The following is a 24,184-nucleotide window of genomic DNA, read 5'->3' on the forward strand; positions in this document are numbered from 1 at the left end:
GCATCTAGATGAGTACATGGTATCAGAGGTTCGATGAGACTGTATGACAGGGACACCTACAGGACATCAGATTCAGCTTCGTAAGAGACCAGACATGAGGACTAGGAGACTCAGGGCTCAGAAGTCAGTGGAAGTTTGTACAGCAATGTAACTCTTATACTAGCACGCCAGCAGGGAAGTGAAAGCAGCACCTGGCTCCTGTCACCCCATGTGAGGTTCTTTCCTTCTTTGCCAGAAATCAGTGAGTTTCCAGACTCTCCTGCCTCTTTGTCATGACCCAGCTGTTAGCAAAGGGTGCTTTCAATGGACCTTTACATTCCCCAGAACAGTGGCAGGCAGAGGGAAGGCAGGAAGATGTGACTGCCAGAAAATAAGCTACACAAGTAAAAAGAAAAAGAAAGGAGGCAGAGGCATCTCAAATATAAACAAGCTTTATCCAGTAAAAATTGAGTATGCAAGATCATAGTTTTCTAGGGGTTTGTTTAAATCCTAGCAGCTGTAAGAGGCCTTGTCCATGTCCAAAGTCTTCTAGACTACCTCATCCACACTCAGCAAAAGGGCCGACTTCTTGGCAATGGTCAAACCAACCTGCTCCTGGGGAGCCTGGTCCCTTTCCCAGGAGGAAGGGGCTCAGAGCAGCATGTGATCTCACCCACCTGCCCCGGTCTGCCCACAGCACGGCTGGTGTTTTGGCACAAAGCACCAATGCTGGCTTATCCCTGCAGCTTCAGTCTGTGCACATAATGTACAGGACACTGTCGTTTCCACCCGGAGAGTCCGCTCTGCCTCGCTGTGGCTAGGCATCCAGGTGCTTGGTGAGCCTACGAACCTTCTCCTTTTTGTTCCTGTTCCCATGCTTTTTCCAGGGTTTCCCCATCTCGTTCTTGGACCTAGATTCAGTTTGGGACATGGGACCACTGCCAGGTTTGTATCCCATCACAGCCTGGACGCCCTTCGTCAGAGCACGGACATTCTCCTGGGGAACAGACATTTGCAAAACTGTCATTGTTACAGCAATTATTTCTAAATGTCAGGCAAAGGTAAATCCAGCCCTCAGCTCAGCAGCTGCAAAGGTCATGAAGATCCCCTAGCCTGACCTCCCGAACCACACAAGCCACAGGACTTCTTGGGTTGATTCCTGTGTGAACCAGAGCCGACCTTTCTGAAATGTGCCAAGTCCCAATTTCAGTTCTCCCAGTGTTGCAGCAGCCACCACAGGCTGGGGCAAGTTGCGCCAGCAGTTATTTGCCCTCTACTGAAATAATGCATCTTATTTGGAGCCCAAGTTTGTCCAGCATCAGCTTCAAGCCAGTGTGTCATGTGCCTTCTTCCGCCAGACTGAAGAATCTCCTTGTCAAATTTCAGCTCCCAATGGAGGTACCCGATTCAGGGAAATCAGCTCACACCCTTCTTGATCAACTCACACTGAACTCCTAGGGGCACATTTAAGGCAGACCTCCAAGTCCCTTAACCATTCCTGTGGCGCTTCTACAAACCCTCTCTAACATACGAGTGTCCTGCTTGCATTGTGGAAACCAGGGCACCACAGCAATGACACACGCAGAGGTAGCACAACTCCCTATATCTGCACAATAGCTCTGTTTCCTTCCAGGTGCAACTACCACATCTGCCCTTTGGCCAGTGTCTCACACAGCGCATGCCCAACTGCTCATGCACCAGGTCCTCCAAGAGCTTTCCAGGGTCCCACTTCCAGCCTTCGTTCTGCGTTTCCCCATAAATGACTTCACATTGGGCTGTACTGACACACATACAGCATGCCTGTACCTGGCTCGCTGTCATCACCCACCCTCCTCATCTGTTTTTCGCTCCCCCAATCTGGGTTATCTGCATCTTCCAGGTCACTGATAAAAACAGTAAATATTGTCAAGGCAAGAACCAATCCTTGCCAGACCCTAACAGAAATGTGCCTGCTTGATGAGGATCCCCCATATCACCATTACACTGAGACTGAGCAGTTAGCATATGTTCAAACAGATTCATGACTGGCTCTGTTAATTTTGTACCACTTGAGTTTCTAAATCAGTGTCATTCAAGCATTTTCTAGTTATAGCCACAGCCTTTTGTATCAGAGAGACACAGTTAGCCTCACAAGATGGAATATCCACAAATCCATCACCTTATTTATGCTGCCTTCATGTGATTCTCTATCAGTTGTATCCTGTATAAAGCAATCAATTATTTTGGCTGGGATAAAACTAACAGGCCTACAAAATTAACCAGATCACTCCATTTATCCTTTGCTAACATTGGCACAGAATTAATTATTCTTCCAATACTCTGAAACTTTCCTGAGGTTCCAAGATTTAAGATCAACCTCAATCCTGACCACTCTGGCCAGTTCTTTTAAAACTCTTGGTTGCAAAGTTATCTAGATCTGCCAATTTAGAACTCCAGTAACTGCTCCAGTAACTTCAGAAGCTGCATTTAATGCCTTCCTGAACTATGGTTTCTAGTTACCTTTAAAGATGCTGACAGCCAGTGCTAGGCAATTTGCCCCCAAGGAATTAATTCCAAAATACCTGATGGAAAAATGTTTTGTCCACGATATTTTCAATTTGTTTTGCCCTCCGATTCCTTTCTGGTCTCAGTTCTGCATTACCCTGCATGGCTCTGCTCTGTGTACATCTGTTGTGCTGGTGTTGGAAGTCTTTTGGGTCAGTGCCAGGAGGGGGATGGCAGTACAGCAGCTTACCCTGCAAGAACAATGCATAGCTGTTATTCTCCTGGTAAGAAACCACAGCAACAGGGACAGACCCCTCAAGATAAGAGGGATAACCACAGATATCAGCTGCAACCAGAGGGACTCCTGCGTTCTTGTCTGAGCTCCATCATAGACTCGCTCCAATTTTGGCCAGCTAAGTTGCACTCAAGTGGTTGCTCACCCAGCTGTAAATATGCTCAGTGACAGCCTTGTAGGGATCCCACAAAAGCACTCTGCAACCTCCTGCTGAAAGGTTCTCTAGCAGCTTGTGGAATTATCAACATCAGGACAGGACCATGCCCAGAATCAAGTCAGCACCTGCCCCACTGAAATCAAAGGCACACTCCTTTTGCTTATCGTGAGTTGTGTAGTTCACAGATGAACTCTACTGTGCAGCTAGCTTCCATCTTTCTGGCATCACATACTCTCCCCAACAATATCCAGCAGTAAGACCCTGTCCTCTTGCTTTTTCTTCTCTTTAAAAAGAAAAAAAAGCCTTGATAACTGAATTGATCACACGTGCTAGAGCTGTGATTCTCAACCAGGGTCCTGCACCACTCTGGGGTGCCTTGAGATCCTTTCAAGGGCGCTGTGTGGTGCCACTCAATGTGCGCACTGTTCGGTGTGCAAACACGATTCACAAAATAAACCCAGAGGCTGCCAACAGGAATCCAGTGTTACAAAAAAACTCTGTCCTGCTGCAGTTTTCCTGAGTTCTTGAAGAATTGTTCTATTATTTTCTGTAGTCAAAAAAAAAAAAATGAGTGGCAGCTCAGAGCTAGCATTTCCCAAGGGACCCTCAAGTCTAGAAGGGTTGAGATACATTGGACTAGAGTATTAGTTGAAGCAGCCCCTTGTTTATGGAGCTCGTTACTCCTATAATGGAAAAGCTAGTTTGGCACCCAGCAGGAAAGGTGACCGGTGCAGGGAGAACTTACACTGACGTAATCCTTCAATATGTAACGGGCCGACCTCGGCTGATCCGGCTGCCCATGAGCTGTCATAAAGCCTCTCATGTCTGAAAGACGGAGCAGGAGGTTACAATTCAGAGAGCTTCCACAGCAGGTTCTTCACTGCTCCCTGAACACGCCATCCATGGAGGAAGCCGTGCTGTGATACTAAACTTGGAAGACTTGCCCCATACCCTCTCCCCAGCACAGGCCAGTAGAGCAGAGGTTAATACTCAGACCCGAGCCAAGTCCCACAAGCTTTACTCCTGTGAGAGAACATTTCAGTCTACAGCAGTGCACCATTACTCACATCCATAAGCAGTTAGCAGCTCTTCAGCTGTGGGCGGGCGATCAGGATCCTCATCTTCTCTGGGTCGTATGATATTGATTCCATAGGTTGCTTCTAAAATGTGTCGTGGGATATGCTGGCAAATGTGGACTAGTCAAGGAAACCATGTATTGGTTTCCAATGCACGTGTACAAATGGCACAGTCTGAGGTCATGCTAATTAGCCCAGCGACAAGACTGCACTATAAGAGAACATTTAAAGAACATCTTGGGGACTTTGGTTTGAAGATTGAAACAGAAAAGAGGCACAAACCTCCACAATGAGGCTAACCTGGGAAACAACTGGGGCCTCCAGGTTCTTGATCACCTGGGTGACAGCGATCATCGCTTGCTGGAGTTCACCATCCAGCGCACGGTGTCAAGGGCCTGCAGCAAGACGGTAGCCCTAGACTTTAGGAGGGCCAACTTCAACAAGTTGAGGAGACTAGTGGGGGAGGCGCTGGGGTCCTTGAGGGCAGGGGAACTTAGTGTCCAGGGCGAGTGGTCGTTCCTTAAGGAAACAATACTCAGTGCCCAGGGGGAGTCCATCCGAACAAGCAGCAAGGGGGGCAAGAGTGCCCAGAAACCCCCCTGGCTCACAAAGGGTGTCTGGGAATGCCCGATTGCCAAAAAGGTGGCGTACACCCAGTGGAAGGGGGGTGGTATCTCCAAAGAGGAGTATACCTCCTCTGCTCGGGCTTGTAGGGGGGCTCTCAGGAAAGCTAAGGCAGACAGAGCTAGGACTAGTGTCCAAGGTCAAGGATAATAAAAAGTCCTTTTTCAAATACATAGGGAGGATGAAGAAGGCACTGGGTAACGTGGGGCCCCTGCAAGGTACGCTGGGCAATCTGGTGGTTGCACCAGAGGAGAAAGCGGACTTCTTTAACCAATTCTTCACGTCCATTTTCTTGTGCAGGGACCGGGACTTCCCCACTGGGATGCTAGATGGACTCGTGGGGAATGCCTCCAGACCTCAGGTTGGGGAGGACCAGGTTAGAGAGCTTCTGGAGGGGCTGGACATGTTCAAGTCAGTGGGTCCAGATGCTCTCCACCTGAGGGTGTTGAGGGAGCTAGCAGGGGTTATCGCAGGGCCCTTGGCATGGCTCTACGAGCGTTCGTGGTGCTCGGGCCAGGTGCCAGATGACTGGAAGATAGCTAATGTGGTCCCCATCTTCAAAAAAGGGAAGAGGGAGGACCCGGGCAACTATAGGCCCGTCAGTCTTACCTCTATCCTTGGAAAACTCTTTGAGAAGATCCTCAAGGAGCACATCTGTGATGGGCCGGCTTCAGGGATGATGCTCAAGGGGAACCAGCACTGTTTCATCAGGGGCAGGTCTTGTCAGACCAACCCGATTGCCTTTTATGATCAGGTCACAAAGGCAATGGATGCAGGTATCCCCGTGGACGTAGTCTTTCTAGACTTCAGCAAGGCCTTTGACACTGTCTCCCACCCCATCCTCATTAAAAAACTAGGTAACTGTGGCATTGATGCCTACACAGTCAGATGGACTGCAGACTGGCTGAAGGGTCAGACTCAGAGGGTGGTGGTGGACGGGTCATATTCAACCTGTGGGGAAGTGGGCAGCGGAGTCCCCCAGGGCTCGGTCCCTGGGCCTGCGCTGTTCAATTTCTTCATCAGCGATTTGGACAACAGGATGAAAAGCATCTTGTTTAAATTCGCTGATGATACCAAAATTTGGGGTGAGGTGAGCATGCTAGCAGGGAGGGAAAGACTGCAGCAAGACCTGGATAGGTTACAGGAGTGGGCTGACATAAACAAGATGTGTTTCAACACTGGCAAGTGCAGGGTGCTGCACTTAGGCAGTAGAAACCAGCAGCACACTTATAGAATGGGAAACTCCCTTCTTGAGAGCACGGAGGCAGAAAGGGATCTTGAAGTCATTACTGACTCCAAGATGAACATGGGCCGACAAATGCGAGGTCTCGGTTGGCAGGGCTAACCGCACCTTGTCGTGCATCCACAGGTGCATCTCAAGTAGAGCCAGGGAGGTGATCCTCCCCCTCCATGCAACGCTGGTCAGGCCACAGCTGGAGTACTGCGTCCAGTTCTGTGCACCCCATTTCAGGAGGGATGTGGACAACATTGAAAGGGTCCAGCGGCCACACGCATAATCCAGGGACTACAGGGCAGACCCTACAATGAAAGGCTGCGGAACCTAAACCTGTTCAGCCTTCACAAGAGAAGGCCGAGGGGGGACCTGATGACTGTCTATGAACTCACTAGGGGGGACCAGAAGGGTTTAGGGGAGACACCGTTTCCCCGAGCGCCCTCTGGCATAACAAGGAACAATGGACACAAATTATTAGAGAGGAGGTTTAGATTAGACATCCGCAAGAACTACTTCACAGTTAGGGCGGCTAGGAGCTGGAACCAACTTCCTAGGGAAGTGGTGCTGGCTCCTACCCTGGGGATCTTTAAGAAGAGGCTTGATGACTACCTGGCTGGACTCATTTGAGTCCAGTCTTTTTCTCCTGCCCAGGCAGGGGGTCGGGCTTGAAGATCTACAAGGTCCCTTCCGACCCTACTTCTATGATTCTATGAACTACCTGCAACCCCCACAAAGTGGGATAAGATGGTAACATACTGGGTTTATTTCCTTCCTTTATAACACCACGGATCTCAAAAAACACCGACAGCCCTGCCGCCACATAGCCTTTTCCACACCCAAGTCTTGGTATGCATCTAACACTTGCAGATCTGTACCAAACCCCAAGCAAAGGATATTAGAGAGATGGGTGGGACATGGTCCCTCATCTGGTCTATGGGCAGAATTCCAGAGCAGATCATCTCTGCCTTTGTCGAGACGAAGGATGGCATCACCAGACCAGGGCAATCACAGAGGCACAGGCCAGGCTCCACGTACAGGGTCTGTGCAGCAGAAAAAAAGCAGGGCTCACCAAGTCTCGCTTTTGTACACAGAAGAGCAGGAGGGTGTGGGGAAATGCACAGAGTGCATGTGCGCACACATATATATACACACTCCAGATGGAGCGTGAGAAAGGTTCTGCAATGTGACAGTGATCACCAGCCAGAGCCTCTAGCCTGCCTAGTGCAGAGATAACAGGCAAGGAAAGCAAAGCTGCAGTAACCTCAGAGTTTTTAACAGCCACTCCGGACAATGAGGGATGACAGCCCTGACCTCCAGGGGTCCAGGCAAAGGTCAGCTATGACTGAGGCTCACTTTGAGCCAAGTATTCAGAGAGACAGAATGGGGTGTGCACAACACTGTCATTGGAACAGCAGCTCAAGTCACACACTGAATGGGGGAGCATATGATCAGTCTTTCCTAAGCGATGCTAGCAGAGATCAACACTGCCCCCACAAGACACAAGAAAGAAGCTATACAGAGTCTTCAGACCTGTGAGCCAAGAGTGCTTAGGCACCCCCAGAGGCAAGCCACCTAACACTGCAGCCTTCTTCAGGGGCCCCGATGCCATGTGCCCCCACCGCATACCTGAAAGTGCTTTGTGTGCCCAGGCGTAGCAGACACCGACACCTTCTTGTTTCCCAGGATTGTGTTGATTGTCGAGCTCTTGCCGACATTGGGATAACCCACCTAGAAAACAGAAAGTGGACTGAAAACATGGACACATCAGTAGGACCCTGCCACACTCTTCAGAGACCTCTGATGCTGAGGCTTTTATCGCAGCACTAGCTATCACAGCAGGCACTCAACACCACACTCCAGAGAAAGCCTGAAGGCCACTGTGCACAACATCATTGGTGGTATGTGCTCCAGGCATGCTGCCTGGGGGCCTGTTTTAACCTGGAAGGCCCCAGTGCTAGACTGACCTCAAGCTGGTCCATCTGAGGCTCCGCTTCCAACCTACCAGCCCGATGGTGACCTCTCCCTCCTTCGCCTTCCTGCCGGTGTGCAGCGATCTGAACACTTCCAGCAGCTCTTCTCTCTGAACCAGGTGGCTGAAGTTGCTGAAGGGCCTGCTCGGCACCAACCGAGGGCCATGCCTCTCACTCCCACCTCCTGTCCAGCCTGGGGCAGAGGAATTTACTTCCTCCCCACCCTCATCTTCAGAACAGGTTTGCCAGGCATCCTCCTCCTCCTCCTCACAGTCCTCATACACTTCACTGTCATCATCGTCAACCTCGCTGCCCAGCACTCTGTCTCCCAGACACAGAGAATACTCTGGGTGCAGGTTATCTGTGTCATTCTGCACAGCTCCATCCTCCTCCTGCTCCTCACTGGAGCTTCTGTCTTCAGAGTCACTGGACTCTTCTGCTGCTCCCTCAACTTCTAGGCCCTGCATAAAAAGTGAGAGCGTCATCCCTGAAACAGCTGGGCAGACAAGAAGCCTGGCAGGCAATGCGCGTTGTGCTGTACAAACCCATTCAGACACGCCCCATCCTCACCCCGCATCACTGCCAGGCAGAATACACAGAGTATTACATAGCCAACTACCATTATTAAAATGGACAGGGCCAGTTAAACCCACATGCAGCATTATTCAGATAGGATAACTGAAGTGGGAGCAGATCGTTTCAATGTGTGAGAAGACATTTTGCCAACTACTTCAGGATTGCTCTTATACACCATTCCTTCCCTGAAGAAGGGAAATGCTTTGTTTGGACATGCATGTACCTCCTAGCACCCAGCCTAGAAGGCAATTCCATCACATTACGCCAGCCAACCAGTTGTTTCTAGTACTATTCATTGAACCCCTCAGAGCTAGCTCACATCTTGGCTCGACAGTACTTATCTTTTCACTTGCCATGAAAAAGGAGCAGCAAATGGTGTGATAAAATAACTGAAGGACACACCACTTCATTTCACGAAGGTTTTTGTGGACATGTCTCTATCTGCTGCTGCAGCGGTGTTTTGTAACTACGCAGCAAGAATGAACACAAGCAACACCCTCTCCAGGCAGCAGAAACGTCCTGCTTTCTTGAGCACTCAGTTGCACTGCAAGCAGAGCAGCCACATGGAGACGTCAGTCATTGCTACTCCCCAGAGCGTGCTCAGCACAAAGAAGTCACCTCCTCTACCTTAGCTGCAGTGCTCAGCCGCACCCGTTCTCCCAAGGCTGACCAAAACACGACTTTAACGCCTTCGCTCTCAAAGAACTGCGCCCATGCTGCCCGCTGCTCCTCGTTCAGCAAGTCCGCTTTGTTTATCAGGATGATGTTCTCTTTGTCACTTTCCACTTCCTTCACATAACGTTCCTGGAGAGAACACACAGGCTGCAGAGGATCCGATTTGGGACCCTGCGCACCCACCACGCCACATACACTAAGGCAAGTACGCTCTGCACAGCTTCAGCATCCGTAGTGCCAGGCTAACCAGTAACCTAGTGGGGCCTGGCACATGCAAAGTGCATGTATAACTGCAACTACAGCACAGATAGCCAGACAATTGGTATTTTAGTGTGCAAGCCCATCACTGCCTATACAGCTGTGGCAAAGAAGTATTCAGGGCTGTGAAATAATGATGGCCACACCTGATCCTCCATTTTCATATTTATTTTGCTGTCTCATTACCACACGTCATTTTAGAGGCTGTGGCTGTTAAATGGCTGTTGGTTTTGCAGTTCCCAATATTTGCTTCACATTTTTACAACAGCAACCCCTTGGCTTGGTTTCACGCAACTCTTGAAACAAGCAGAGCCACAGAGAGCAAGGACTTCAAGTGGATAATAAAGAGCGGCAGCGGGAACTAAAGAAGTCAGCATCTTGTTACACAGCAAGTTTCCTTAGCAACAGGGAAAGAGAAGCAGACAATATCTGCAGGGCTGGCCCCAAATGCATTGCTTTCTGCTTGAGCTATCAGAGAAGCTTGGGGGGTGGAGGTTGTGGAAAAAAAGTTGCTGAGGCCAGGAGAACATTCGCAAGAAGACATAATCTATGCTGACATGAATCCGAGGCACAGAAGACACAGGCCACAATGTGTTAGATGTAAGAGAAGACTGCTTTGGGCAATGCATCAACACAGCTGAATGCACAATCTGAGACCCAGTGGTTTGCTTCACTTAACTTACCAGATCTTGGCACCTAAACAGGAGAGGATTCCTGGCATCTACTATCTGAACAACGATATCACTGCAAAACAAGAGGGAGCCCAGTAAGCCTCATGTGCTGTATTACCAGAAGAGCAACCACAGTTCATGAAAAAGCACTAAACAAGAATCAGCATTTTCACCTGTCAATCATATTGGTCCATTCCACTAAGCAGCCTCACCACATGGACAAAGCATCCCAGCACTCGGCGCTCATGTACCCCAGGAGAGCCCTGCTCCCTTCACAGGGCTGCTGCTGTTCTGATGCATCCCAGCCAACAACACGCACTGGTGTCTCCTTCCCCAGCAATGCCCTGAGCTCCTGAAAAGGGAGTGCTGCATCAGCACATACCATTGCACTGATGAAACCACCTTTCAGAGACGCTCAGCAGCCAACCCCCAGTGTTTGGTGTCCAGGCACTTAGGACACTTAGGCACGCTCACAGGGCAGGGGGACAGACTAATTAGAGAGGCTCCAAGAGCTGCTCTAATTAAGGCGCCTGGAGCGTTATGTGCATCAGCTTCCCCACAATGAAAAATGGCAGCAGGGGTGCTTTAACTGAAGTTCATTGAATGAGCTTTAGTTAAGTTGCCCCCACTGACATTTTTCAGTGCGGGGATGTTGATGCATGTGATGCTGAAGTCTGCTGGAGTACGATAATTACCGTGCTCCAGCTGACTTAATTAAATCGAATCTGCTCTGACACACTGCAATTACAGCACGTTGGAGCAGCCTCACTACACGTGTATAGGCACCTGTGGTGCTTCGTCAGAAAGTCACTTCCATGAATTTGCAAGAAACAGAAGCATGTTGTGCTCTGCTTGTGCCACCCATCCATCCAGGAAGGAGAAAGTCCAGACTGTTTCTAGCACACCTCACACCCTGGGATGGCACTTGATTCAATTTGCATTAAGAAAGTAACATAAGGTGGTAGTCAAGATAGATGTACAGAGCCCATTTTCACAGCAACCGTACAGGATTTCATCTGCAGCTCTCATCACTGCTACTCTTCTCTGGTACCCTCCTAATTCTAGGTACATTATAGGGGGTTGTAGCACAAATCTGTTTGCCTTGCAGGCATGATGACCTGCAAGTGCAACAGGAGAGAAAACTCAGTTTACCTGAAACAACTCTCATTTCTGAATAAAGCAATGCATTTAGGCTAAAAATACCACTAGTGACCAACCATCAGTTTTCCTTCTCCTGAAACTCGTGTGTGAAATTCCAGCTAATAGCTGGTACATCACCTTTAAGAGGTGGAAAAAGATTCCTCCACACTGTTAACCTCAAAGTCAACTCTGTGCCTGGTGAGGAACTCCATGGACTAGAAATAGTTGCAGAAAGCTGGAGATGTGTCTGCATGGTGTGAGATTTCATTACAACTGCACTTATTAGTAGCAGCATCCAATGGGAGGCACAGTATAGAGAAAACATTTACATCTGCTTTTGATACCGTTTTCTACAACACTCTCACTAGCAAGCTACGAAAATCCAAGCTAGATAGAAAACTGTCTGCAATATCAGGCTCAAAGGGCAGCAATCAATGGCTCAATATCTAGCCGGCAGCTGGTATTAAGTGGAGTGCTCCAGAGGCCGGTTCCAGTTTTGTTCAATATCATTAACAACGACCGGGAAGATGGGATGCATGCACCCTCAGCAAGTTTGCAGATGACACCAAGCTGAGGGGAGCAGTAGATAGGCTGGAAGGTAGGGTTATGGTTCAGAGAGACCTGGACAAATTGGAGGATTGGGCCAAAAGGAATCTCATGAGGTTCAACAAGGACAAGTGCAAAGTCCTGCACTTAAGATGGAACAATCCCATGCACTGGTGCAGCTGGAGGAGGACTGGCCAAGCAGCAGCTCTGCAGAAAAGGACTTGGGGGTTACAGTGGACAATAAGCTGAACAGGAGCCAGCAGTGTGCCCTTGTTGCCAAGGCCAATGGCATCTGGGGCTGCATTGGCAGGAGCGTTGCCAGCAGATTGAGGGCAGTGATTCTTCCTTTATTCAGCACTGGGGAGGCCGCATCTGGAGTCCTGTGTCCCAGTCCAGTTTTGGGTTCCCCACTACAGAAAGGATGTGGACAAGTTGGAGAGTGTACAGGGGAAGGCAATGAAAACAGTTGGGGAGCTGTGGCAAATGACTGGTGAGGAGAGGCTGAGGGAACTGGGATTATTTAGTCTAGAGAAGAGGAGACTTAATAGCAGTCTTCAACTACCTGAAGGGAGGTTTGAAAGAAGATGGAGCTGAACTGTTCTCAGTGTGGGGGCAGATGACAGAACAAGGAGCACCAGTCTCAAGTCACAGCCAGGGAGGTTTAGGTTAGATATTAGGAATAAATTTTCTCACTAGAAGGGTAGTAAAACTCTGGAACAGGCTCCCCAGAGAGGAGATAGAAGCTCCATCCTTGGGGGTTTTCAAAACCTGGCTGGACAAAGTTTTGGCTGGGATGATGTAGTGGGGGCTGGTCCTGCTTTGAGCAGGGGGTTGGACTAGATGTGATCTCCTGAGTTCCTTCCAACCCAACTTTCTATGATTCTGTGAACTGGGCTTACTTAGTCTGGAGAAGAGAAGACAGAGGGGATTTAATAGCAGCCTTCAAATCCCTGAAGGGTGGTTTCGAAAAGGATGGAGCTAAACTGGTCTTAGTGGTGGCATATGACAGAACAAGGAGCAATGGTCTCAAATCGCAGCAAGGGAAGTTTAGGTTAGATATTAGGAAAAACTCTCTCACTAGGAAGGTGGTGAAGCACTGGAACAGGTCACCCAGAGAGCCGGTGGAATCTTCCATCCTTGAAGTGTTTAAGACCCAGCTAGACAAAACCTCAGCTGGGATGATGTAGTTGGGGCTGATCCTGGCTTGTGCAGAGGGCTGGACTAGATGCGACCTCCTGAGATCCCCTTCAACCCTCATTTTCTAGTATTCTGTGACTCACGGGAATAGGATAAAAATTAAGGAAACTAGAAACCAAGTAAGCAGAGAAAGCTCCTGGAATCAAGGTACCACTGACGTTGTGTAAGGAGGGGGAAATGAGAGAAGACCAGGTGTCTGTGACTTCTGGAAGTACAATGAGCCAAATACAAGCAAACACCTAGGAGGGAGCAAACCTGAGCTGGCAGGGCCACAGACTACCTCCCCCCGCCCCCCAATCTCCTTTCTGGTATCAGACCCCAACGTAAGCTTCCGAAGTATGTGCAGATTGGAGTGGCACTACACAGCCTAAACAAAGGAGGACCTGCATACTGCAGGCACACGTCAACATGCTTCTGACCACATAGGAGCTCACCTACCCACATTCCCATGTCAGTGAGACAATGCAAAGGGGCCCTTCATGGGAGTTTTCTTGAAAAAATCAGCAGAAATGTGATCTCCAAGTTAGCTGCTACTGAAATTAAAGGCCTCAGTCTCAGTCTCAGTGAGGGGGCAGATGGCTTGGCTATTCTGTTACAGCTCAACCACAGAAACACCAGTTATTCCTGGAGTCAGGTAGGGAACACAGTCGTAACCCTATTCAGGATAGCAGGAGTCCATCTGTCACTTCACCTTGGCTTTCCCATGCTCTGCTATTCTTATACTGAATCTTCCCACTGTCCTGGGGCCAGAGAATGGACAGGTGCACGTGGGGAGGGAAGATTTAAAACGTGGAAGGTTTAAAACCAACAGCCTGACCTCCCCTGGGGTCTAGAGAAAGGACTGAGGGTGCAGCAGCAGCACAACATTAGTGGGAAGAAGCATGAGTAGAATTATGCACCCACATTAGTGTCTGGAACCCCAGGGGTCAGAACTGTACTCTGAATAAAAACTTGGGCTTCGAAGTATTCAGTTCTGTTGCTTCTGAATAAAGCTGCTTCAGTGTTCACAAGATAGAGATACCAAGAGTCTAATTGTGTTTGCAGTAACTTCCGTTGTTATATTAAGACCACAATATTAACCATAGGACCACAGCTTTAGGGGAGTAAGCCATATTCGGGCATTTGAGGGTAGGTGTTCAAAAGCTCCTGTGACTTGGGAATAGGAGTCCAACTGGCTTCAGACTGCAGGGCTGGCTGGAGGAATACAGCCTCATCAAAAACCTCAATTTGCGGGGTGTCAGCATATGGGAAATGTGTGATGGCTACAGATATGGCCCAAGATAGAGCATCTTCAATTACATGTCTGAGTTCACCCTGTGCTCACGGGCAGCATAGTAACAAAGCCCTCTCAGGACAGATTAATATTTGAAACCTGAAGGTGCTTAACTGAGAAAAATCACATGTAAAATCTGAAATTGAACCCACAGTTCAGGAACTGCATCAGTACTGGACTAACTTCTTCAAGAACCATTACAATAGAGGGAATGGAAGAAAAAAAATTATATACAACTAAGAACGGCTCAACAGAAGAAGCCATGTTCTCCTTTTTTAAAAGCAAATCACTCCCTCCCCTCCACCAAAAAGACACTAAAAACCTTACCTCCTTTCAATGACTCTCCAGAGCTGGCGCCAGAAGTCTAAATTTCGTTCAAATGGGGTCAGAATTAGTTTCTTGTCTTCCTCCAGCCTAGAGCAGAAAAAAAGGGGGATTCACCACGCATAGTTCATGTCAGACAGTATGTGCTGCGCCAGCCTCTCCGGAATTCTACTCAGCTCGCCACCCGGAAGAGCTGACAACGCCCCCCACTCAGCAGCCCTGACATAGTAGGGATCACAGAAACGTGGTGGGACTCATCGCATGACTGGGCGGTGAGTGTCAAGGGCTATAGGCTATACAGGAAGGACAGGATAGGAAGGAAAGGTGGAGGAGTAGCACTCTACATCAAGGAGGAATATACTTCCTCGTTAATTAGCATGGGGGTAGAGGGGGGGCACTCTGAGGTGCTCTGGGTTAGAGTAAAAGGCAGTCCAGGGGAGAGAGACTTAACGGTGGGAGTCTACTATAGACCTCCCAACCAGGGAGAAGAGCTCGACCAGGAATTCTTAGGTCAGCTCACAGAGGCAGTGAGGGCTAAGGATGTGGTCATCATGGGGGACCTGAACTTCCCAGACATCTGCTGGGAGGAGCAGTCAGCCAAGTCTGATCGCTCATGTCGGTTCTTAGCCAGACTGCAGGACCTCCATCTAACCCAGGAGGTGCACAGTCCCACCAGGGGAGACGCCTTGTTGGACCTAGTGCTGGCCACGGGTGATGACCTGGTGAGGGGGCTGCGGGTGATGGGCCACCTGGGAGACAGTGATCATCGCTCGCTGGAATTCACCATCCAGCGTAAGGTGGCAAAGGGCTGCAGCAAGGCAACAGCCCTAGACTTTAGGAGGGCTGACTTCAACAAGCTAAGGAGGATAGTTGGGGAAGCGCTGAGGACCCAGAGGGGAAGGGAATCAGATGTCGAAGGTGAGTGGTTGCTCCTTAAGGAGACGATCCTCCATGCCCAAAGGGAGGTAATCCCAACAAGGGTCAAAGGGAGCAGGAGGGCACATAAACCCCCATGGCTCACTAAGAGCATCCGGGAATGTCTCCTTGCTAAAAGGGAGGCATATACCCAATGGAGAGATGGGGTCATCGCCAAGAAGGACTATGTTATAGTCGCCCGAGGATGTAGGGGGGCAGTCAGGAGGGCCAAGGCAGAGTTGGAGATAGGACTAGCTTCCCGGATTAAGGACAATAAGAAGTCCTTCTTCAAATACATAGGGGGTAAAAAGAGGGTCCCGGGTAATGTGGGGCCCCTGCAGGACACGATGGGCAACTTAGTCATCACGCCAGATGACAAAGCTAACATATTTAACGATTTCTTTGCCTCTGTCTTCCTAAGTAGGGACCAGTTCAGCCACCTCCCTGCTGGGCCCCCCTCGGGCCCCGAGAGAGACACGCCTGGGCCAAGGGTTAGCGAGGAGTTAGTTAGGGTACTTCTGGAGAAGCTGGACGTGTTCAAGTCCGCTGGTCCGGACGATCTTCACCCTAGGGTTCTACAGGAACTGGCTGAGGTCATTGCGGGACCCCTGGCACGGCTCTATGAGCACTCATGGTGCTCTGGCGTGGTGCCGGAGGACTGGAAGAGGGCCAATGTGGTCCCTATCTTCAAAAAGGGAAAAAAAGAGGACCCGGGAAATTACAGGCCAGTTAGTCTGACCTCAATCCCGGGTAAGCTCTTTGAAAAAATTATCCTGGCACACATCCAGGAGGGCCTTGCGGGGGAATGCATGCTCAGGGGCAACCAACATGGGTTTATCAGTGGCAGGTCTTGTCAGACCAACCTGGTGGCCTTTTACGATCAGGTCACCAAATCATTAGACGCAGGGGTTGCTGTGGATGTAGTCTTTTTGGACTTCCGGAAGGCTTTCGACACTGTCTCTCACCCTGTCCTCATCAAAAAGCTGGGAGACTGTGGTGTCGATGCCCACACGGTCAAATGGGTCGCCAACTGGTTGGAGGGCCGCACCCAGAGGGTGGTAGTGGATGGGTTCTTCTCGACCTGGAAGGATGTGGGCAGTGGGGTTCCGCAGGGCTCGGTCCTCGGGCCTGCACTGTTCAACATCTTCATCAGTGACTTGGATGAGGGGGTAGAAAGCACCCTGTTCAAGTTTGCTGATGACACTAAGATGTGGGGGGATGTGGGTGCACTAGAAGGGTGCAATAGGCTACAAGCTGACCTTGACAGGTTGCAACGGTGGGCGGATGAGAATAGGATGGGGTTTAACACTGATAAGTGCAAGGTGTTGCACATGGGGAGGAAGAACCGGCACCACACTTACAGGTTGGGGAACTCTCCTCTTGCCAGCACGGAGACGGAAAAGGATCTTGGAGTCGTCATTGACTCCACGATGAACAAGGGCCGGCAGTGTGGGGAGGCAGTCAAGAAGGCCAATCGTACCCTATCATGCATCCACAGATGCATCTCGAGCAGGTCCAGGGAGGTGATCCTCCCCCTCTATGCGGCACTGGTCAGGCCGCAGCTGGAGTACTGCGTCCAGTTCTGGGCGCCACACTTCAAGAGGGACGTGGACAATATGGAAAGAGTTCAGAGGAGGGCCACTCGTATGATCAGGGGTCAGCAGGGCAGGCCTTATGAGGATAGGCTACGGGACCTGAACCTGTTTAGCCTCCACAAGAGAAGGCTAAGGGGGGACCTTGTGGCCTGCTACAAACTGGTCAGGGGGGATCAGCAGGTATTGGGGGAGTCCCTGTTCCCCCGTGCGCTGCCAGGAGTGACCAGGAATAACGGTCACAAACTGGCGGAGGGTAAGTTTAGATTAGATATTAGGAGGCGCTACTTCACAGTCAGGGTGGCTAGGGCCTGGAACCAGCTTCCAGGGGAAGTGGTGCAGGCTCCTAGCCTGGGGATTTTTAAAAGGAAGTTAGATGAGCACCTTGCCGGGGTCATCTGACCCCGGTGCTCTTTCCTGCTAAGGCAGGGGGTCGGACTAGATGATCTACCTAGGTCCCTTCCGACTCTAGCTACTATGAAACTATGAAACTAGCACCAGGGACCCTCTTGGCAGGACCTCGAGCAGAGTTCCTGAAGACAGCAACTCAGCACAGCAGGAAGGGGTCGAGACTGAAGGGGGGAGAAGTCAGGTGGGTGAAGAGCTGTCATTTACTGCACCAGACTATAGATCCACCCAACCCCATATCTCATCTCATGGTGTGGCAGAGAGTGCGTGCTGATAGGGAGGGTGACCAGGGCATGTCCAGAATTTTCCACCCCTGCTCCTCTCTCACTACAGCTTCAAGTGATCAGAGGGTGGGGAAGTTCAGCAAACAGACTGGCAAACATCAGTGACAGCATCAGAACAGCAGAAATGACCTGCAAGGCCAACATGCTAGCTGCTAGTCAGCAGTCAAGGGCACGTCTATCCTGCATGTTGCAGCAGAGATGGGCACACTGGCTCTAAAGGAGATCCATCCCCCTTCTGTGAGGCAACTGCCAGAGCCAAGCAAGGTCACTGAAGAGGCTGCTTGGGCACCTCTACACAGCACCACAGCAGGCAGCCTAGATATGCCCTTACAGCCACAGCCAGCACAGTTGCTCACAGGAGAAGGAGGAGGGAGGGGAAAGGGAGAGCTCTATTATTTCTCCAAGCAGCACCTTACTTCAGAAGCCAGGTAAGCACTGGTGCTCTGTGGAGGCAACCGTTCACCGCACCTCACCTGAAGAGGTCTGGCAGAACCCAAGGCCCCAGCTGCAAGCATATTATGGTTCACATTTTGGAAAAAGAGGGTGAATTACATAGGGACAAGTGACACATGGGCCTGAACTGTCAATATCATAAGGACCAGCTCAAGCAGTGCTACTGGTCAGAGGCTTCCTATAGAGATGGAGTTCACCCCTCGCTCCCCAAATTCCACAACACTAAACACAAGCGCAACTCACCGGACAAGCTGCCGCCTCCACTCCAGAAAGCTGTCCCTCTCTGCTTGCCTCAGCTTCTCAGCGCTGGTTCTGCTGTCCCAGTACGGTCTGGAGCGATCGTGAATTAAAAGAAACATGGAAGTGCATTAGAGCATTTCCCCAACTGCAGCTGTCCAATACGAGCTCCACGGGAATTCGTGCCCCAGGCAGTCCAGCTGCACTCAACCCAAGGCAGGTTGTACGTATGCAATCCTGTCCCAGCAGCCTTGTGATACCAGGCGATTCTCTACTTTCTAAAGGTCACTGCAAAAAGAGGGGTGACCACAGTCAACAGAAAGACAGTTACCCTTCACATGAAAGAGGGCTGTTCCTTGACCGTATTCTGGGCAGCATGTGCCACTCTGATTCTCTTCCCTTAGCTACTGCTCTGCTTTATGCTCCCCCTCCCTCATGCTCCCTGCCCTTTCTGCTGCTCTGCTTTTCTGCCCTATTTGCCCCTGTGCTGCTTGTCCCTCCCACATCTGCCACAAGCCACACAGCGATTGTCCATGCCACCTGTGGTGGTTTAGGAGATGCATACACCCTGTGCAATGGGCACTGCCAACATCTATAGACAATGGCCAGTGCACCAGATGCTGACAGGGAAGGAAAGAAATGAAAGCAAAAGCTCATTTTGAGGGAAGAAGCAATCAGAGTGACAGCTGTTTAGAAGCCAGCAGGTACAGAGTCAGCAGGTATGCGGGACAGGAAAAGGGAGATACAGTAGGTTTCTAATGGGTCACCTGGTATTGCCTTTGTGCAAACTGAACTGTTTCTGCTCTTTTACACAGCACTTGCCAACAGTATTTTATCACCAGGGACAGTGGCCAACAGCTCAGCTTCTCCATTTTTCACTGAACTTCAACAATGTGTGGCAGGAAGAAGCAGGACCAAAAATCAGGGAGAAGAGATGCATGAGTCAATACAGCATCAAGGCAGGCAGCATATGGAAAAGCCAATACGAGTACCATGTCCATAATAAAAACATGGTTGTTGTTTTGTTCTGTGTTTTCAGGTTTTGTTTTTGGTTTGTTTGTTTTTTTTTTTGGGGGGGGGGGTTGTTAGTTTGACTCTAGATCTTTTAAATAAAAACATTCTCTTCTAGCAGACTGGCTTCTGCAAGTACCTGCAGCTCTCCATGTTAAACTCCAATTATCTTACAATTTTCATGTCTACAACAGGTTTAGATGCTGAATCCAATTATTAATTCTAAATGCAAGGAAGACTGAAAACGCAGCAAAGATTCTCTCCTTGGGAAGCTCAGCTCTGCAGCATTCCAGGGGAGCATAAGCGTCTCAGTCTTAAGCAAACAACAGTAGAAAAAATAAATCATTTCACATTTTAACAGCCCTGTTTGTGTTATGTGTGGAGTTAATTTATATCAAAAGTATTAGTTTATTCCTTTCAGGTTTTCCTTCACCTCCAGGCATATACAGTGCATTTCTTTATCTGTGATTACCATGGATTATAACATGGAGGTAGCAGTTAACATCTTTCAAGTTTTATATGAGTTATTCTTTCATGGGAGTAAACATACTGACTTACTTGGAACAAACCTACTGAAAAGCTTACACAGTAAAAAGCTGCAGGCTTTAGAAGCGAGAGCCCTTGCAGAGACCAAACAGCCAGGCTGATCTATAATTCCACTCGTAGCACATATATTTGAAGACAAGAATACCGCAGTATAGATCAAAACCAGAGCACTACACACAATGTCAAGAACCTAATTGTTAGCTTAATGTTCAGTAGTTTCACAGTTTCTAGGGTCGGAAGGGACCTGAGTAGATCATCTAGTCCAACCCCCTGCCATGGCAGGAAAGAGTACTGGGGTCAAACAACCCCAGCAAGGTGTTCATCTAGCCTCCTCTTAAACACCCCCAGGGTCGGGGCCAGCACCACTTCTCTTGGAAGTTGGCTCCAGACCCTAGCCGCCCTGACCATGAAGCAGCGCCTCCTGATTTCTAGCCTAAATCTACCCTCTACCAGCTTGTGACCAGTATTCCTGGTCACTCCTGGCAGTGCTTAGGGGAACAGGGACTCCCCCAGTGCCTGCTGATCCCCACCCCTGACTAGTTTGTACAGGCCACTAGATCCCCCCTCAGCTTTCTCTTCTGGAGGCTGAACAGGTTCAGGTCCCGTAGCCTCTCCTCATAAGGCCTGCCCTGCTGCCCCGATCATGCGGGTGGCCTCCTCTGGACCCTCTCCATGTTGTCCACATCCCTCTTGAAGTGCAGCGCCCAGAACTGGACCTATGGATGCATGACGAGGTATGGTTGGCCTTCCTCACTGCCGACCCATGTTCATCTTGGAGTCAATGATGACTCCAAGATCCTTTTCTGCCTCTGCACTGACAAGAAGGGAGTTCCCCAGCCTGTAGGTATGGTGCCAGTTCTTCCTCCCCAGGTGCAGCACCTTGTACTTGTCAGTGTTGAATCCCATCCTGTTCTCATCCGCCTGGATTGAACTTGATGATCTGCTCAGGTACCTTCTGACCCTACCTACTACAAATTATCATACTGATGAGTAACTTACCTCCTTGGTATGTTCAGAAACTGCTGGTTTTCCTCATGGAGCTTCTTGATAGTTTTGGTCTCTTCTGCAGTCAAAAGGCCAGTCCGAGCCTCAGCAGAAACAAAAGTGACATTCAGTTTCTCTGTTTAGAAAAGGAAGAACAGCCAGTCACATCCCTGATCAGAATGTGCAGATGTCACAATCTGGAATCCTTCAACAGGAGGATGTTTACACAAGCATGCTATGATTGTGTTCAGTCTGCAGAGAACTGATCTGGAAAGAAAAAAAGACATTCATTCTCACTGCATTGAAATACAGCTGTTGCTACCTGGAAGCCATGATAGACAAGCTGCAGTTGTGTCATATAAACGTAACAGGATACTTCAATCAACAGCTACTGCAGTGTCTCTCTCGTTGAGTTAAATGCCTTTTCTTTTCCTACACCCCTTGCCTCTCTCAGTAGTGCCCCCTTCTCCTCCCTCTCTCCTTCTCTACCCTCTGTATTTTAATCACTGGTTTCTATTTAGCCACTCTGCTCCCACCAGTCCCTTCATTGCATCTGATAGAGTCAGCCCCTCCTTCTGAAAGCACCTGCTATACATCTCTAATGTAGCTGGGCTGATAAGGTACAAATTGACCCTGCTTTGTGCCTGCCTTCAGGCTGCCACAGCCAACTACCTCTTATTGAAATAAACCCAGCTTGATTCCTTCTAGCAGATTTTCAGTATAAAGGCTTTGCTTGTTTTGCTTTAGTCAGTGTTTGGAAAAAGGACACCTAGAGCTCAGAGACTGGAGTCCTCCAGTAACTGAGTAGGTTATGTAAGGTTTCCATATGCACGCACACCTCTGCTAACATGCTGTTAGCTTCTAAAGCAAAGAACTTGTCTCCATTCAACCCCTGAGTCTGCTGTTGAGAACACAACTCAGACTTTCAAGTGTGATGGTTATTCGTGCAACGTGCACAGGGTCTACCAGGAAAATGAACCACGAGCCACGATGCAAAAGGACTCGTTTCCAAGCACACCATGAAATAGATTTAAATACAAAATCTCTTGTCATTCTTTGCATCCAAGTCTGTGGGGGTAGGGGAAAGGAGGGGGATGTTGCTTTCAGACTTCAGCCAATCAACCGATGCTGAATCCAAAGACAACCCTTTGATTCAAAGGGAGATCAGCAGGTTCACACGCTGCCTTGCCCCAGGGTAATGAAAGATGCAAAGTGAAACCCTGCATTTCGGCTCCATGTAAGGCTGGGAAATTTGTAGATCTGAAGACCCAAACAAAATAATAGAGAGTCTAGTCTGACCTCCCACCTGACACGCCAGAGAAGTCCATCCAATTACTACTGTTTTGAGCCAACTGTTTGCATCAGACTAAGGCAGCAGGCGGCCGGAACAGCCCAGCTCAGGGCCCGGGTGGGAAGGTGCTAGGACCAGCCACCCCCTGCTGCATCTCCCTGCTGCCCAGCTGTGCTGTGAGCAAAGCCCCAGCACCACAGGCTGGTTCTGGCCCGTGAAACATCGGCTACCACTCCCTGGCCTAAAGCACACTTTACTACAAAGTCCTGAGAACTGATTTCAAGGCTCAGGCAACTGGGAATGCACCATTTCCCCCAGCAGCTTTTCCTCAAGAGTTGGTCATCCACCTGCTTGCACATATCATGTGCCCGGGCTCAGCATCCAGCCCACGGCTCTTGTTACTGTTTCTCTGGCAGATTAAACAGCCGTTGGTATTGACAACGTCCCCCACAGCATTAGAGGCTCTGCCAGTCTTTGCTACACAAGGCGGGCTGAGCTTTAGAGTCTCCCTCTGCAAAGCATTTCCTCCAGCCCTGCAGCAACATCCATAGCTTCTCCTCACCAACAACTTAGGGCTAGACTCGGCATGTCACGGATGCTGCGCGACAGAGGAAGGGCCAGCTGCCTGCTCCCCCTTCCTCCTGCCATGCTCAGGCCCCCTGGACCCTGTTTACCTTCTCCACACCGCCCCTCGCCAGAGCTGGCTGTGACCAGGACCCTCGCGTGTCTCACAGCCTCTGCAGCAGGAATGTGAGACCTGCAGACCCTGGTGCAGGGCATGCGATCGCACGCTGGGCCATGTTAAACACCCACTGTTTGCCTGGCCGAGGTTACCGGCTGCCTGGGCATCTCTGCGAGCCCACCCGGGCCTGGGTGCCCACTGGAAACACCCGGAAAGGCTCCAGCTGCAACGCGTCCCTGCCACAACTCACCGGCCGCAAACTCGGTGCCTGCCAGCTCAGCCGTGGCCAGGAACTCTTCCAGCGAGCTCAGCTCCGTCACAGACTGCGGGGCCAGGGACGAGCGCGCCCAGGCAGCGCCATCCTCGTGCACCTCGCTTGTGTGCAGCTGTGGGGAGAGGCAGCACAGTCAGCACCGGGACCTCCCCGACCCACAGCACCCCCCCCAGCCCTTGGACCCTGAGGGGGCTGTGGGGGAGGGGGTTCCTCAGGGAAGGAGGTACCGGGGGCCATGGTGGGGCCTCAGGGGTCTGGGGGGCGGCGTGACGTAATCGTGGGATGTGACGTCATCCTGGGTTGTGGGCGGGGGGGTGACGCCGGGACCCCGGGGTGGGGGGGGAGGCGGAGACCGTACCCAGGCCCCAGGCCCGTCCTGGGCGCCGCGCCGCGCCCGGCTGCGCTCCTTGAGGAGGGCCCGGCCCAGCCCCGCGCCCGACGCCTTTTTCCTCCCCATGCCGCTCGCCCGGCGCAGCCGCCGACCCGGGCCCGGAAGCACTACCGCTCGCCCCGGAAGTTACATGAGGGAGCGGGCGGGCGGGGAGAGGGGGCGGAACCAGTGGCCTGGCTGGGACCGGCCTTTGTGCCCCGGGGAAACGTGGCCCCGCGCGGAGTGTTCCGGGCGCGCGCGGAGCCGGGGCAGCTGCGCCGCCAGGGGCCGCTGCGGCACCGCGCCCGGCCCGCTCCCGGCACACGCCCACACACACACACACACGTGCACACCCAGCCACACACGCAGGCATACAAATGCTCACATGCACACCCACCCATGTACAGACACACCTATCCATGTGCACACTCACACACAGGCATGTGCATAGGAACAAGTGCACAGCTGCATAGGGACAAGTGGGGCACATGGGCCTGAACTGTCCAACACACGTGCACATGCATGCACGCTCATGCACATACACACATGCTTGTGTGCACAATTACATAGTGACAGATGTGACACATGGGTCTGAAATGTTAAACACACATGCACTCCCAGCCATGCTTATGTGCACACCTACACACACAGATGCATG

The 24,184-nt window shown here is 50.6% G+C and overlaps 1 protein-coding gene across 1 annotated transcript; it reads right to left on the reverse strand.

Annotated features, from left to right (window-relative positions):
* Positions 1 to 415: 415 nt before the first annotated feature.
* Positions 416 to 23,654, reverse strand: LSG1 (large 60S subunit nuclear export GTPase 1). Its single transcript, XM_090051847.1, has 14 exons — positions 23,515 to 23,654; positions 23,133 to 23,268; positions 20,925 to 21,045; positions 18,375 to 18,461; positions 14,483 to 14,569; positions 10,012 to 10,072; positions 9,023 to 9,199; positions 7,852 to 8,280; positions 7,476 to 7,577; positions 6,744 to 6,889; positions 3,983 to 4,104; positions 3,661 to 3,740; positions 2,541 to 2,714; positions 416 to 976 (listed from the first exon to the last, which is right to left on the reverse strand). The coding sequence occupies exons 1-14, from the start codon at positions 23,611 to 23,613 to the stop codon at positions 797 to 799; spliced, it is 2,001 nt and encodes a 666-aa protein (XP_089907973.1). The 5' UTR covers positions 23,614 to 23,654; the 3' UTR covers positions 416 to 796.
* Between the last annotated feature and the right edge of the window lie 530 nt (positions 23,655 to 24,184).

This window comes from Crocodylus siamensis, chromosome 6 (assembly GCF_052110815.1).
Source record: "Crocodylus siamensis isolate JL-2025a chromosome 6, ASM5211081v1, whole genome shotgun sequence".
Classification (NCBI taxonomy): Eukaryota; Metazoa; Chordata; order Crocodylia; family Crocodylidae; genus Crocodylus; species Crocodylus siamensis.

Excerpts from the sequence above, each read along its gene's own strand:
- LSG1 (XM_090051847.1), bottom strand. The coding sequence starts at position 23,613 with ATGGGGAGGAAAAAGGCGTCGGGCGCGGGGCTGGGCCGGGCCCTCCTC. Across the intron at positions 21,046-23,132 it reads AGGCACCGAGTTTGCGGCCG|AGAAACTGAATGTCACTTTT; the intron begins GTGAGTTGTGGC and ends TTTTCTAAACAG. Across the intron at positions 10,073-14,482 it reads TGGAGAGTCATTGAAAGGAG|TGATATCGTTGTTCAGATAG; the intron begins GTAAGGTTTTTA and ends CTTGTTTTGCAG.